A 15,287-nucleotide genomic window follows, 5' to 3' on the forward strand; every position below is an offset into this window, starting at 1 on the left:
CTTTGCAGCATCGTAGCATTTGCCATATATAAAGTATTTAACCATTTTCAGAAGAAGCACGAAGGGAAAAAGAGGAAGTGAAAAAAGAAAGTGGAGAAAAAATTCCAAGAACAGGTAATCCATGATCCTACGCTTTTAGGAAGAGAGATGAAACTCTAATCTTCTTTGCTGCTGCTTAATTAGTTTTCCTTTTGCATTATCCTCTTACTCTTCTTCTTGATCTTTTTGATATTCAGGTAAAAATGAATACGAAAATGTATACTTCCAAGATTTTTCTTTATTGCTGGATCATATTCCCTCTGGTAATCCTCTTTCTTTGTCATTCTATTTTTGTATATCATCTCTTTCATCATTTTTCGATTCCTTTTCTCTCTTGATTATTTTTTCTCTATCTATTATATTCTTTATTGTTTTTCATTCTGTTTTTCTACGTCATTGTGTTCATTATTTTTTATCCCTTCTTTTTCTTCATCATTTTTTTTTTTTTCATGAAACACTTGAGGATGAGGATGCTAGATAGGAGTCGTTGGCCAAGTGGTTCATTGTTCCATTCCCTATATTGTGGTTATAAAATTAACCTTCGTCATTATTGTTGGGTTGAAAGATTAGAATGAGGTGAAAATGGAATTAGATGCTAGTGTGATCATTAACATATGCAGGTTCTATTGTGGTTAACCTTCGTTATTATTGTTGGATTGAAAGATTAGAATGAGGTGAAAATGGAATTAGATGCTAGTGTGATCATTAACGTATGCAGGTTCTACTGGCACTGTATATCAGTGCGAGCTCGGTGATGATACTCATGTCCCGGCAAATTAAGCATATCATGCAGGATGATACTTATGATGCTATCAAGTTTTTGCTAGCGCATGTCGGCGACCGTGCACATCTCCTGATGCAGGCGAATGCCACTGTCTTTCATGTCGCCAGGGTGCTCAGCTCCATTGGAGACTTGTCCACATTCTCCAACATCACAGATAAGGTAAATTTTAGAGTGCAATGTGCTACTGGGAAAATGGGTACTGAATTGATGTTTTTGGCTTGCAGGTGGTGCCAAATTTGTTCCTGGCATTTGCAACAATGCCATGGATATCACAGATATCTTACGTTGGGATACATGGTGGAATGCTTTTCTCATATTACAACGATGAGTACCAGGCGCGCACAATGTTTTCGAATGTTTCAGATTCTTCCAATTATTCTGCTGCACATAAATGGTATAGCCAATCAGTGGATCGAGATACCGGGAAGGTGTATGGAGATGCGATTCCTTTCGCTCCACGACGAAATGATTCCCAATGGTTTCAAGATGCATTGCATGGTAGGAGCGGGAATGCTTCATGGGGAGTTGGCTGGAACAAAGATAGGGATCAGATGCTCTTCTTCACTGCTCCAGTGGCCAAATCAGGAGTTACTTCCATTGGAATTGCCATGAAAGATCTCACCGATGATGTTTCTCGTGTCAACCTTCGGGGTGGACACTTGTATGTAGGCACAGAAGACGGGCATGTCATAGCAGAGACTGGACCACCGCATACTCGCTATGTGCTTGGTAATAATACTGTTTCAATCCATGTAATGGATCAGAGTGATACGTTCCCAGTTGAAAAGCATGAAAACTTTTCATGCCAGCTGGATGACCTTGAAGGTATGGGAAGTGATCCATCACATACTAAATCTTTGGACATTTGGGGCAAGAGATACAAGTTTGGTTGTGCTCATCTTGATGTTTCTGGAATCAGAATGGTAAGGCATTGGATATTGGTCCTTGAATTAAAGCTTTGATATGCTTTCAGTTCATTCCTTTTCATTAATAGTTATGCCTTGCCTTACTCTAGATTGATTGAATTTGGTTTATTTACTAGGTATATGTAATTGCTTTTCCCTGTAAGGAAGTGATTCCCATCATTCAAAAGATGATGGATGTTGTTCTCTCATTATTATCACTTATGATCATTGGTGTGATTGTCGGAAGTTTCGTTGTGCTGCAACTATTGAATAGATCACTAATACAAGAGGCATTTCTACGTGCGAGCCTCATCAAGCAAAAGGAGGCAATCCAACAGGCAGAAAGGAAGAGTATGAATAAGAGCTTGGCATTTGCTAGTGCCAGCCATGACGTGCGTACTTCTCTCGCCGGCATTACTGGCTTAGTAGAACTTTGTCGTCTTGATGCCACCCCAAATTCCAAATTGGATAGGCACTTGGAGCAGATGAATACTTGTGCATCACAACTTCTAGGTATGTGGTTTTCTTATCTAGTTCTTCATGATGATACTATGCACATATTTAATATAGAACCACTTTCAACCCCATACAGATGTACATACATATACATGTAAATGCATGTATAGAAATCATTTTTGTTTTCCCTCAAAAAACAAAAAAAGAAAGGAGAAATTATAGATCATTGTTAGTTTCTTTCATGCTTGATCTTGGAAAACGTCGTTAGCTTCCTCTCCAACTCAAAATTCTCTATTGATATTCAATTGCTTCAATCTTAGAAGGTTGTGCTGATGGAGATCATGTTGTTAGTAATTTCTTATGTTACTCTAGTATCATTCAAAAAGAAAATATTCGACTGACAAATTACTGATTTCTTTTGATGAAACATTTTTGATAGGGATAGTAAATTCAGTTCTTGATACAAGTAAAGTGGAAGCAGGAAAGATGCAATTAGAAGAAATTGAATTTGATATGGCTCAAGTGCTTGAGGAGTCAGTAGACATATTCCATGTTGTTGCTCTTAAGAAAGGCCTCGAGGTGATTTGGGATCCCTGTGATTGCTCTGTTCTTAAATGTTCGAATGTCAAAGGGGATTGTAGACGGCTTAAACAGATTCTCGATAATCTACTTGGCAATGCAGTGAAGTTCACTTCCGAGGGACACGTGGTTGTGCGTGCTTGGGCTAAGAAGCCTAGCTTGGAAAATTTCAAACTTCCTTCTAAACATGAGATCCGCTTTCGTAGCATATTAAGCCATCTATCAAGGTGCCTTTGGAAGGATGAAGATCATTATGCTAATATGGATATTCTTAATCCTATTCAGCGTGACCTGGATTCTATTGAATTTATTTTTGAGGTAGATGACACTGGTAAGGGAATACCCAAGGAAAAGAGAGCTTCTGTTTTTGAGAACTATGTGCAAGTCAAAGAACAAACTACTAGAGGACATGAGGGCACTGGTTTGGGACTTGGCATAGTTGAATCCTATGTAAGTAAAAATTAATTACATTTCTATTGCATTTTTATAATGTATATTCTATTTTTTAGTATTTTTTTGCCTATAAATCTGTTGCAAAACTTTACTTTGACTATGTCTCTGGTCTTTCAATTGATATCCTACTTTCTTTTGCTATTATTAGGTGCGTTTGATGGGCGGTGAGATTAGCATTAAAGAGAAAGAGCCTGGTGAAAAAGGAACATGCTTTAGGTTTAATATTTTTCTCAAGTCAAGTGACACATCTTTGGACAGTGAAGAGAATATAAATTCTCCATTGCATCCAAGAAATATGTCTGTTATTGATCCTCAACTTGCTAAGAAAAATATGACTGTCCAATCGAAAATTCGTGCCATGACATTCAAAAGAGGTCTTCAAATGGAAGGAATTCACTCTCTACTTTTGGTTCAAGGTGAAACAAAAGAAATTATGCAAAGATGGATGGAAAGCCTTGGAGTAAAGGTATGGGCAATTGACCACTACAAGCTTCTTTATCCTTCACTCGAAAAGATCAAGAACAGTCTTTGTGCCTTTGCAAAGCCTGATTCTGTGTCACGAGGTATTTCCTTTGCCAGAACCACATCATTTAATTATAACAAAGAACATGAGGAGTGTTCTAGCTCTAGATATGTGGCTAATCGAAATTTGCCTCTTACTACAAAGGAACTTCTGAAGAAGCCAAGTTTTAGTGGACCATCAACTTGCATTTTGATTATCATTGATTTGAGCAGTGGAAATATGTCAGAGATATACTCAATGTTGAAGAATTTTAATAGTAGCATTCATAATATCCAGTGCAAGATTGTTTGGTTGGCCAGTTCCAATACTCCAGCCGCTGATTTAAGCAGTTCTAATCAGGAGAAATGTGATCTTATATTGCAGAAACCATTACATGGTTCTCGTTTATATGACCTTCTGAAACTTCTACAAGAGTTTGGAGGAACAAGTGAAGATGATCAACAAGGAATACAGATTATGAATACAACGCAAGAACCGCAACAATCTAGCGAGCTTGGTTCTTCTATGGATAATAAAAACTTTTTATCCAATTCTTTTGGTTCGCAATCAAGCCAACATATTTACAAAACATCTGGATTAAGATATGGTATGGATGGTGATAGACCCTTAAGTGGCATGAACATCTTACTTGTGGAGGATGCGTTCGTTTTATCTGTGATTGCTAAAAACATACTATTGAAACTTGGTGCAACTATTGAATATGCTGAAAATGGACTGGATGCTGTGGAGTTGGTCACAAAGGCTCTGCAAGAAGCATCTGATAAGCACAATGGAGCTACCCAACCAGAAGGAGATTTAAAGCATTTACCTTATGATATTATTCTAATGGATTGTGAGGTAAGAAAAAAATCAACAATTACGTATTTATATTAGTAATAATCATTCTTGTCAGAAAGGAAGATAACTACTTGGATTTGAAACTTTATAAAGAACTTCAAGTTAAAATAAGGATCTAAGTGGCTAAATTTGAGTGACAAAATTTTTTGACAATATCGGTCAACTTGACTTGGTCCAATGTTGATACCCCTCTCCAAAGGGCTTGATCTTAGGATAGGCCTAAGATACAAACTTTGGTGGTGACACATTACCACTCTATTGCTCAAATAAACAAAATTATTTGACCATATTGAGTAGTAGCAAATAAATCATTGTTAACTGAATATCAATACATGAGTACTCAAATAGGTTGTTTATTATTTTTAGATCGAAAGTTCCTGCTATGGTAGCTCTTTCTAAAAATAAAATAATAAAGTTTGTGATGATTATGTTCTTTTTAATTTTTTTTAATGTTCATAGTTTTTAACTACTAAAATGCACATACACACATATATTACATATTAAAATGTTTTGCACTAAGTACCATATTAAGCATGGACTTATATTTACATTTTATGTTTTCTTATTTATTTTATTTTGTCTATTGATGTATTTATTTGTCACTATTCTTGTAAAGCCATTTAAAAATGCTATTAATTTTTTATGTATATACATTTATCCATTGTTGCATTTATGTTGCACCTTAGCATTTCATCATGTATTGCACTCTCTTATTTCACATAAAAATGGTGATGTTGCACTACTATCACAAGAACTATTATAGTTAACTAAATCAATTTTCTTCCCTTCAAAAAACTAAATCAATTTTCTAACATCTTACTGTTTCTCTCAGATGCCTATTATGAATGGTTATGAAGCAACAAGGAAAATACGGGAAGAGGAAAAATATTATGGTCTCCACATTCCAATAATTGCTTTGACTGCTCATGCTACACCTGAGGAAGCAAGAAAATCAATTTTGGCGGGAATGGATTTCCATTTGATGAAGCCACTAAAGATTAATGAGCTATTGGAAGCCATTAATAATGCTTATCAAAACTAAAATGAATTGATTATTATGCTATGCTATTTGAATAGTCATTCCTTTTCTATTATATGTTTATTTGTAGTATAGATCAGACAATTATTGTAAGTTTTTCTATGACTTTTGAATGTAAAAAAAAAAATTGTTACATTCCCTTTATTTGCTTAATTTGGTTGTTCTATGATCATTGTGTTTAATTAATTATAACACTTTATAGTCACGGAATTGTATCACTTGCATACGGTGGTTTCATGTGTGTGTGATGTTCTAAGGGAGCATTTATCCATTAACATAATCTTGACTTTAAATTAAAGAATAATATGCATGAAGTAGTAGCTCTAAATATCAGTATCACTTTCTTCTTTAAATTATGCATCCAAATATGATTTGGATAACTAAAAACTATTTGTTCTTTAGAAAAAATATATTTTTTTATTCTTTCATGTTGGCAGTAAGCATAGAAGAGGTGAATAATTAGTAATACCAAAAACACTAATGTGTCTCATATAATATGATTTGGGATCCTACTATATTGCTATCTGAGGTTATATGTTTACTATTTTTCTGATTTATGGCTCTTTTGCTTATATGCATTCATTGGTATTTGGATCATTTTGGACTAAAATATAATAGTATCTGGTTGATCTTTGGGGGTGCTCCAGTTGAATATATAAGAAAAGTAAGGCATGCAAACTTTATTATTCCATTTCAACCTCTTCAATTGGATAGCATTCTTCCACTGGTGTTGATAACTCTTTGCTTCATAAATACTTCGATATGCTTTTTTCTCATTATAAGCTTATCCTTCTATTATCCAATGCTATATGAGGATCAATAGAGCTCATCAGATTATCATTTACAAATATTCTATGCATTGTTTAAAGTTTACACCATCTCTGAGTCAATAATACATTATATAGCTCTCCCTTCTTTTGTTGTAAATGTATGTCACGGGTGGTGTTTTAGGGTTCTTAATATACATCCTAAATTTTTTCTACTCTATTGTTTTGAGATTATAGTCTTTGGATTTTTGATTTCATTATATTTGTACTCTTATACTTCGAATCAATAAAATGATATACTTTCTGTCCTAAAAAAATAGTGATACCAGAAATAATACAACACTTGTTTTTATGCCATTCCAATATCTTAATTGGCCAAGCTTATAGAACAAATAGGCATAGATTGAGTTGCTTAATGTAGAATTTGAACAGGTGCAAATGGATTTCAAGTCTCCCACAACTACTTAGCCTAAGTTGTTCCCGAACTTGCAATACGCATGGGCAACATGGATGATTTCTTGATCATGTGAGTGGAAGTTTTGATTGTTGTATGTATTCAGGCTCAGTTTTAGCTACTTATTTCTCTTTGTCTCCCTCCTTTCCTCCTCTCTTAGAAATTTAATTACGAGACTCATGTGTTAGGGTGGGGGTGCAATCGAGCTGAGTCGAGCAGCTAGAAGTTCATTTGCACCCTTATGCTAGCCAACTATGCTATCACCCTATGCTATAATAGGTCAGAACATATTAGCATTTTAACATGACTGAGGCTCAAGATGATGAGAAATAGGCTAGGGTGTTGAGTATTGTTTGCATCATCATACATAGAGGAATAGAGATCGGCTATAATTAGCACAACTATAGTAGATTTGGCTTCTACTAATGATTGAACTAGATTGACCTTATGACTAACTAGCACTTGATTTTTATTACAACCCTCTGATTTAAGGATTCCCATTACCCAAAAACTAAAGAACACAACTTCAAAGTATGTATAGGTAGGTACACACATGCACGCACGCACGTATGTATGTATATATACAAGGAGCATGTACTTTAAGAAAAAATAAAAAGAGAAAGTTGGACTATTTGGTTTAGAGAATGGTAGTTTTAAACTTCATTTTGAGCAAAACGATGGGCTTAACACCACCAGTTTCAACATGGGTTTCAAACTTAGCTTGGCTCAATTAGCATGGAAGGAAAGCTTAATCCCAAAACTCGGTAAGAGCTCACAATTAAACTCGCATGTGCCAATACAAAAACCATTTCGTGCACATTACTGCGGCTCTTTGTTGTTAGGCCAGATCCAACAATATTAGGGCCCAAATCCATATGAATTGAGCTTGGTCTTGGGCTTGACTCATTCATTGTCTACTGACAGTCCAGCCCCATACCTTCATGTCCACATTAAGTGATAGACCATGGTGGATGGGTCCCACAACTTGCGAAAAACCTGCTACGTAAAGGACAAATATCAGACAGAGACAAAAATAATATAGAATTAGAGGGAGTCAACAACTATTTCATGAGTCAAGATCCAAGCTCCAACAAAAGATAGAGAAGAAAAGCTGAACTGCTAGTTGCCAAATAAAACTCGGAAAAAAGAAAAGGGGAATTATATATTTATTTTTAGACTAAGAATGCTCTGATTCATGGAAATTCTTATCAACTTCCACATGATGTTGGGCTGATGGAAGACAATTCAAATTTGTGATTATCTTAGACGAAATTCATGTAACCATCTCTTTTGGCGGGCGAACATGACCATATTTATCTTAATCTTGGACCATATATTTGATGGGCGCCGTGTTCTTGGGTGGCGGCAGACGGATGAGGTCCAAGGGAACACACGGACGCCATGGCTCCTTGGCGGCTGAATCCAGTTGCTCGCAGCCCATGTGTTTGAACAAATGGCATGCCGCAATGGGCACATAGAAATCTAATTTTCTACATAATTAATTGAAGAGACATCCAGTTTGTTTCAGCGGTATGTGTTGATTAGATAAGGCCTTACCATGCAACAAAATATGCAAGTTTGTGTCCCCACAAAAGCGTTTCAATGGTTAATCCTGATGCTGCCGGAGTAAAAGGATTGGGCTGAAGCTGTACTATTTAAATTTTCAAGCCAATTAGATATCAAGCAAGTTTGAGTGCCACCTAACAGAGCTTAATCGAGACAGATGTGATCTTACCTCCACGGACAGTGACGAGGTGGTTGAGGGGAATAAAACCTGGAGATGGGTTCCTTCATAAAACAACCGAGACGGGGACACACAGTGTCAATCATAATAATTTGTCAAACGTTAATAAATTTGCTTGATGGTATGTTATTCAATATCCATCCTTCCTTTTTAAATATAATTGATAGGTTTGGAGTAATTGTGTCAGCGGTCGACTGTTGAAGGCTTCGTAGGTGTATGATTCTCCAAGTGGTCATCGGCCATGAGTCCGTCTCAGGCTTTTATTTTGACATGGGAGGCACTGCCTTGTACGCAATTAACACTATGATGTACAACTTGGTTCCTCCCGGTATTTTGTTTTAATCTATGTCAACACGTTTCAATTCTTGTGATAGACCTGGCTCGAAAGCAAAATAGGTATATGCCATACTTAGGAGGTATTCGGTTGAAAAAAATTGAAGTTTGAAATTGACATAAAAATGTGTGACTCTCATTCCAACCGTTTGATTAGGAGAAATTTTATTTCAATTCCGATTCCGAGATAGAATAGGAATGGTTAAATCCATTTAAAACTCAATCCCTATTCTTTCTTAAGAATTCAAATTTTTATTTTAATTTCAGTCACAAATTAAATGCTCAAAAAAATTTTATCATTCCGATTCCAATCCATTATGTCTCTATTATGATTCCAATTCCAATTGTAAATCAAACATGCCCTTGCATCTCAACTTCTGTCAATAACCTAATTAGGTTACTGGTCAAAGCCAACCGTCCAACTTTGTCACTTGCTTTTAGAGGTTGTCTCAGTTAGAGATTTATTAACAGTCCATGCTGCCATAATTTATATAAATAGTAATTTTTGCATTATGTAGCTCTGGATTGATGGCACGTTAAGACCTTTCCATATCACATTATGCATGGATGAGAAAAAATAACATATAAATGTAACTAATATTTGGGTTCGGTCAATATCAAGGGAAATAAGCCACCTTTGCCTGTTTACTTATATCAGAGATTTTCTCTGAAAAAAAAAATTTCAGAAATATGGTGGGAGTGGCAGAATCATTGTTCAAACTCTATATCTTCCTCGAGTAAAAAGGAATACGAATCAGTTGAGATAAAGCTTTCGACCCAAAAAAAAAAAAAAAATCAGTTGAGATAAAGCTGGTTGGCTGTCTTTACCAAAAAAAACAATGAAAAAAAAGGCTGGTTGGCTGTTGCAGAAAAGTTCTTCCAGGAGTTAATCAACGAAATTGGTCTATTGCAATAAACGACAGGTACCGTATCTTCCAAACAATTGGTATTGTATGGTAATGGTTCGTGGGAGTTGCTTTATTCCGAGTACTGAAAGAGACACTGAAATTTGTCCTATGCGACATCCAGAGTTTACTATGTGGTATCCCTCCTATAAAAATCGGCACATCTATCATATTATTTTTATAAAATCTAGATTGATATCTATGTCTTATCTTTGTGGATATTCTTTTCTTTGACTTTTTGAATTGTATTCATGTTAGAATTGTATAAAATGACTGTTTTATCAAAAAAAAAAAAAAAAAAGACTCACCCCAATTTGGAGTCCGGCATTGTGTAGAAACTGTGGCCACACGAGTTACACCGGCTTTAGCTTGCATAAGGAGTGGAAAAATTAAGTGCCCTTTATGAGTCCTGTGATTTTTATCAATAGTTTTATGAACCAACCATGGCTACAGACTGGAATCTAACTGTCATCTAAAGATGGGCTAGAAATGGGAGTGCTATAAGACAAGCAAGCTAGTGCATTAGTTCTTCTTTGGATTTTGCATGCTTTTTTTTTTTACTTAAAATAATCTTAAATTTTTATATGTCTTTAAATAGAAACATCTAAAATTGTTTAAATATAATTTGAAAATATTAGCAAAGAGGACATAATTATATACCTATCAATTTTCTAAAAAGTAATCTCATGAGTTGCCTTTATATTAGGATTTATAATTTGTATTCGAGATATTATGCTTTTACCGTATATTATATCTCTCAAAAGATTTTCTAATGTATACTTTTTCTTTAAATTTAAGTTTTGAATTTCAAAATCAATATATTCATTCAAACATTTTTGAAAATTTTTAAATTTCAAACCGATTAGTATATTTAAGATCAATAAAACTATAATTCACAAAAATGAATCATTATGAGAAATTTCTTTTGCAAACATTTGTAAATATTTCTCCTCAGACCACCATCCCTCGCCTTATATTAATGCTTTGTTTGGATTGGGGGACTCAAAGGGAAAGGAAAGGGAGGGTTTTCTTTTTCCTTGTCTACATATTAATTTTTAAGGGAGGGATACTCCTCTCCCTCTCTTTTTTTTCTATTAAACTAGTTTCCTAATTCCTCCAATTTGAGAGATTGAGAGAGAAAGGAATATGAGACAGATAAAGGACAAAAGTGTCCACTGATCTTCAAATAAAGCTAAGTTACAATGGTCTTTTTAATTTAAAATACCTATCCTCTTTCTCCTTTCCTTTCCAAGACTATCCAAACAAGGCTGATGTTCCCCCTCCCTTTTCCTTCCTTTCCTTTTTTCTTCCCTTGTAAGGGCTATCCAAATAAAGCATAAGAGTCTGATATCCCAAGTCATATTGGGTTTGTGATCTGGGATATGCATTTTGTGCGCCTATTTGCTAGCTTTTGCTTTTGCTTTTTCCTTTTTTTCCTCCTCTTTAGCAATATGGTGGTCATGTTTGCTTGAAAATTCTAGAATTCTTTCAAAGAATGATTGCTGCTAGCTTAGATTAAAAACAAAAAGGACATTCAAACGATTACGAGCCTCTAGAATACCATGTTCAATTACTCATTCTTTGTGAATTGAAGAAGAGATTTTTTTTTTCTCTATCCTTGTCTCTAATCTAAAAAATTAATTTATCATTAATATATAACTTGTTCAAGAAGTACCACTGAAGCCTCACATGCAAAGAGCAATGTCAATCAGTTGAGTTGAGGTTGGTTCATATATCACAAATTATTGATAATGTTAATCTTTGTTGATTCCCAAATGCTAGAGTTGTGACTATGCTTTGAATTTCTATCAAAAGAATTAGTATATTTTTGGCCAAAAATGCAAAGCAAAAAAATATCAGAAAGAAGTAGCTTTGCAATATATTGTACTCTTCTAATAGGCAAGGCTATTAGCTATTTGCACTTTAATTTTGAACCAATCGTGTCTGCTTCTGAATGGTATCATGCCCAAGAATAGCGACATTTACCACACATCTTCATGCATCTATTCTTGCTTATGAACTTTCCCTTCTAGACCAACTTATACCAGCTACCTTTAATAGATGAGCAAACTAACATCCAACTTAAAAGCCAAATTAGCACATCCTACTTTAAAGGAAGAATGAGACTTGCAAGCCAATCTGGACAAGCACACCACATGAGATATCCATCAAAGATCCATCTATCCAAGGTTCCATAGCGACAGTCACTAGGTGGGGGGGGGACCAAAGAGCCATCAAAGTTAGCTAGGGTTTTTTTAGTAGTGGGAAAGCTCACTATAGTATGCAACCCCACAACTTTGTTTTCTTCCATGCTGATAACCACATCTATCCTTCACTGAATTTTCACTGACATGGTTGTAGTACTTATAGCCTTGTACCTCACAGCACGGAGAGGCTCTAGTTTTTTTTTTTTCGAAAGCGAATTTGCCGTGTGTTGTTGTCATTGCTATTAATCATGAAAATGGCTAAGACACCAACTTCAGGTGGAGATCACTTTCATGGCTGGAAAACTTCATTCAATGACAAGGGTGGCTATTTTGTCTCTGTTATGGATCTCTAGAGCATTCCTATTTTATTCAATTTAATCTAAGATACGCTGTCTAGACTCATCATGGCTCTCATCGAAGCATTTATGATCATGATTTTTTTGAGATGACATCCAACAAAAGATAGGTGGGACAATAATTATAGATGATTATGAATTTAAGATTTGATGTGGAAGTCATCAAATACATTTTGAATATTATTGGAAAGTTGTGATCGATCTTTGAAACCAGACCTTAAGATAACAAGACACCCTTGCTTAAGTTGAGAAGGTGACTAATAATAAGAAGAGTATGATGAAATTAGTTGGCCGACCAACCTCACGTAATTAGCTACATTAGCTGTGATTCTTCTTTGGTCGCACCCAAGAAGAAGCAACCATCAAAAGTCTGTGAAGCAAAAAGTCCAGGCGGTGACGCTAGTGGGGATGATGCCATCATTTTTTTTCAGATAAAGATAAAGATGATGCCATCAAATTGACCTCTGAGCACTCCATGAGCAGTAGTAAGATGAGATGGAAGAGCCGAATTATCTTGAAAGCTTGACATCAACTACATCTGTGTTATCTGAATATTACTTTTTTACATGAGGTCTACCTCCCCATAACAGAGAGACACATCCCTGAGCTTGATGCAAAAGGACAACAGCTATGACCATCTTGGGGGTCCCCTAAAATTTTAATAAGAATCAAAATGTAGAATGGGAGCAAAAGGCCATAGGGAAGGTACAATGAGATGACAAGAGTGGTGAGAGAGAGGGGGAGATGAAGAGTCGGGTGCCCCATTAGTTGATTTTTTTTTTTTTTTTCCATTTTTCCTTCGCTTAAAAACAGTATGTTTAGAATTAATATTTTGTGGATATTAATCAAATTTTACCATAATTGTTCATATGTCTTGAATTATATTATAAACTAGTGAATCTTCTTCAACAACCCTAGTATTATCAAATAAATTTTAACTTTCATCATTGTCTTGTCTTTTGTTTTCTTGGACTAGGAGATATTTCTTTTTTAAGAATATGGTGACTTTCAGAGATTAGTTAGAGGATAGAACTTTGAACTGTAGGAAAACTGTGCATAGAAGGCAAGTATTTTTTTTTAATTAATTTATATTAAGGAAGTCAAGGATGTACGGTCTCTCTTTGTTCCTTGTGTTTCTCTTCATTAGACAATATTCCTTGCTTTTCCTATTTTTCATTATCCCAATAAATTGGATAAACATTTGCTTTCTTTTGCTTGATAATAAATGCTTTCTTGAAAAAGATTTATAAAGTTTCAACTCCAAGAGAATTGCAAATCGAGCGGTGCCTGAAATTTCACACCAAAAGAAAGGGATATAGCGGTTGCAAATTCTCTGCTCCAATTTTCAGTAATAACATTCTTTTCTTCCCTTTTATTTGTTGAAAAATATTAGGCAAGATCGATCCCAATTCATCAAGATTATGAAACCACTATAAAAAAATGAATATTTTAATTGAAATTAGAGATGAGATTTGCTTAAAAATTAACTTAAAGATGTAGTTACAAACCTTTGCTAATAGTGAATTCCAATTTGTCCTAATGATTACATATTTCTACATAAAAACCAGTGCATCCTCGAAAATTTCAATTTGAATTATTGTAATGTAAAAGCATCTCTTATCATTTTCCTCAAAATTAAAATTATACTAGTATAAATTATCAATAAGAGAAAAAATTGAAAAGCTACAGCTTATCCTCATAACTGGGCGGGGTTCTACCCTTCGTGCGAAAAAAGGATTCACTTTCCTTTATACGAATCTATCATTAGATCGTATAATGATCGCAGCGAGATCTATGCAAATGATGAATGGAAGAGTTCAAAATGCTTTGAGAACTACATGAGATGAGATCTAATAGTCAACCTTGCAAAAGAATATCAATTAGTCTTTCGTGTGTGAAAGATATAACTAGAACCCCCTTGTAACTTGTTTGTATGTGTTTTTTCCTTTTCTTTTTTTTTTTTTTTTTTTTTTTTTGCAACCTTTCATTTGAGAGAGAGAGAGAGAGAGAGAGATTTCTTTGTTACCCTTCTATGCAGCCTGCATGGAACCTACCCCCTCTGTCACGGGCCCCACCTTATATTTGAAACATCCAGCCGTGGTATGCCTCCGTGTTTCCCATCTCCTTCCTCGCCCAGTCTGACTGCTAAAAAACCTGACCACCCCTGCCGAAGCGTGCCCTCGTCCCTAAAACTGGACCAGCTTCGGTGTACCCAATGGTCACCGGACACACCTTCGCCGTGACTCCGCCCTCCTAACGAGAACAAACGAGAAAAGCATGGGCTCTTTTTAGGTTTTTGTTACAAAAAGAATGAGCTCCTTGACGGCTAATTCAGCCACCAGACTTGTCCGGTTAAATAAGAAGAGAAGTTTCCTTGGAACCTTCCTATGGCAGCAAGTGCATGATGGAAAACGTTTTTGTACCCCTCGCCTCTGGACTTCTCCACAATAGGAGAGACCAATAGTGCCGGTTGGGGCCCGCATGAAAAGAGCTTGGAGAGAAAAAGCATGGTACAAGGGCCCTATTCTTTCTTTAGTGGTAGAAAAAGGTCTTTTTCTTGATAACATGGTCCAATCCTTTGAGTGATCACTGTTTTGTTTGATGATACGCTCCTAACTTGGAATGTCATGATTCGGCCATTGTCTCCAACCTGAACTTTGGCCTAGGAATGCTAAGTTGACCCGAACCACCGGCGAACTTTTAATTGATTAGGCCTAGACTTTGCGTATCTAAACTAGCTCTAATGTTTGATGCAATTTATATTATATTTCTGATGTGATCCTTAACAATCATGTAATGTTAGCTTTTTTTTTTTTCACTTCACTGTATTATAATTTTTTTAATTAGTCATGTGCTTAAAATCAAGAAATAAAATAATATTTGCATAAAAAATCTACTTAAATAGT

At 35.4% G+C, this 15,287-nt stretch overlaps 2 protein-coding genes across 2 annotated transcripts; both read left to right on the forward strand.

Annotated features, from left to right (window-relative positions):
* The first annotated feature begins 254 nt into the window (after positions 1-254).
* Positions 255-1,785, forward strand: LOC140858048 (probable histidine kinase 2). The gene is made up of 3 exons (XM_073257482.1): positions 255-302; positions 758-982; positions 1,048-1,785. The coding sequence occupies exons 1-3, from the start codon at positions 255-257 to the stop codon at positions 1,783-1,785; spliced, it is 1,011 nt and encodes a 336-aa protein (XP_073113583.1).
* A 91-nt stretch (positions 1,786-1,876) lies between these two features.
* LOC105046202 (probable histidine kinase 2) lies at positions 1,877-5,618 on the forward strand. Its single transcript, XM_019850583.3, has 4 exons — positions 1,877-2,241; positions 2,624-3,213; positions 3,365-4,576; positions 5,409-5,618. Exons 1-4 carry the CDS (start codon positions 1,917-1,919, stop codon positions 5,616-5,618), a joined length of 2,337 nt encoding a protein of 778 aa, XP_019706142.3. The 5' UTR covers positions 1,877-1,916.
* The last annotated feature ends 9,669 nt before the right edge of the window (positions 5,619-15,287 follow it).

The sequence above is a fragment of the Elaeis guineensis genome, chromosome 5, assembly GCF_000442705.2.
Source record: "Elaeis guineensis isolate ETL-2024a chromosome 5, EG11, whole genome shotgun sequence".
NCBI lineage: Eukaryota > Viridiplantae > Streptophyta > Magnoliopsida > Arecales > Arecaceae > Elaeis > Elaeis guineensis.

Coding starts and splice junctions, on each gene's coding strand:
- LOC105046202 (XM_019850583.3), top strand. CDS start 1,917: ATGATGGATGTTGTTCTCTCATTATTATCACTTATGATCATTGGTGTG. Junction 3,214..3,364: donor TTGGCATAGTTGAATCCTAT/GTAAGTAAAAAT, acceptor TGCTATTATTAG/GTGCGTTTGATGGGCGGTGA. Junction 4,577..5,408: donor TTATTCTAATGGATTGTGAG/GTAAGAAAAAAA, acceptor TGTTTCTCTCAG/ATGCCTATTATGAATGGTTA.
- LOC140858048 (XM_073257482.1), top strand. CDS start 255: ATGTATACTTCCAAGATTTTTCTTTATTGCTGGATCATATTCCCTCTG. Junction 303..757: donor GCTGGATCATATTCCCTCTG/GTAATCCTCTTT, acceptor TAACGTATGCAG/GTTCTACTGGCACTGTATAT. Junction 983..1,047: donor TCTCCAACATCACAGATAAG/GTAAATTTTAGA, acceptor TTTGGCTTGCAG/GTGGTGCCAAATTTGTTCCT.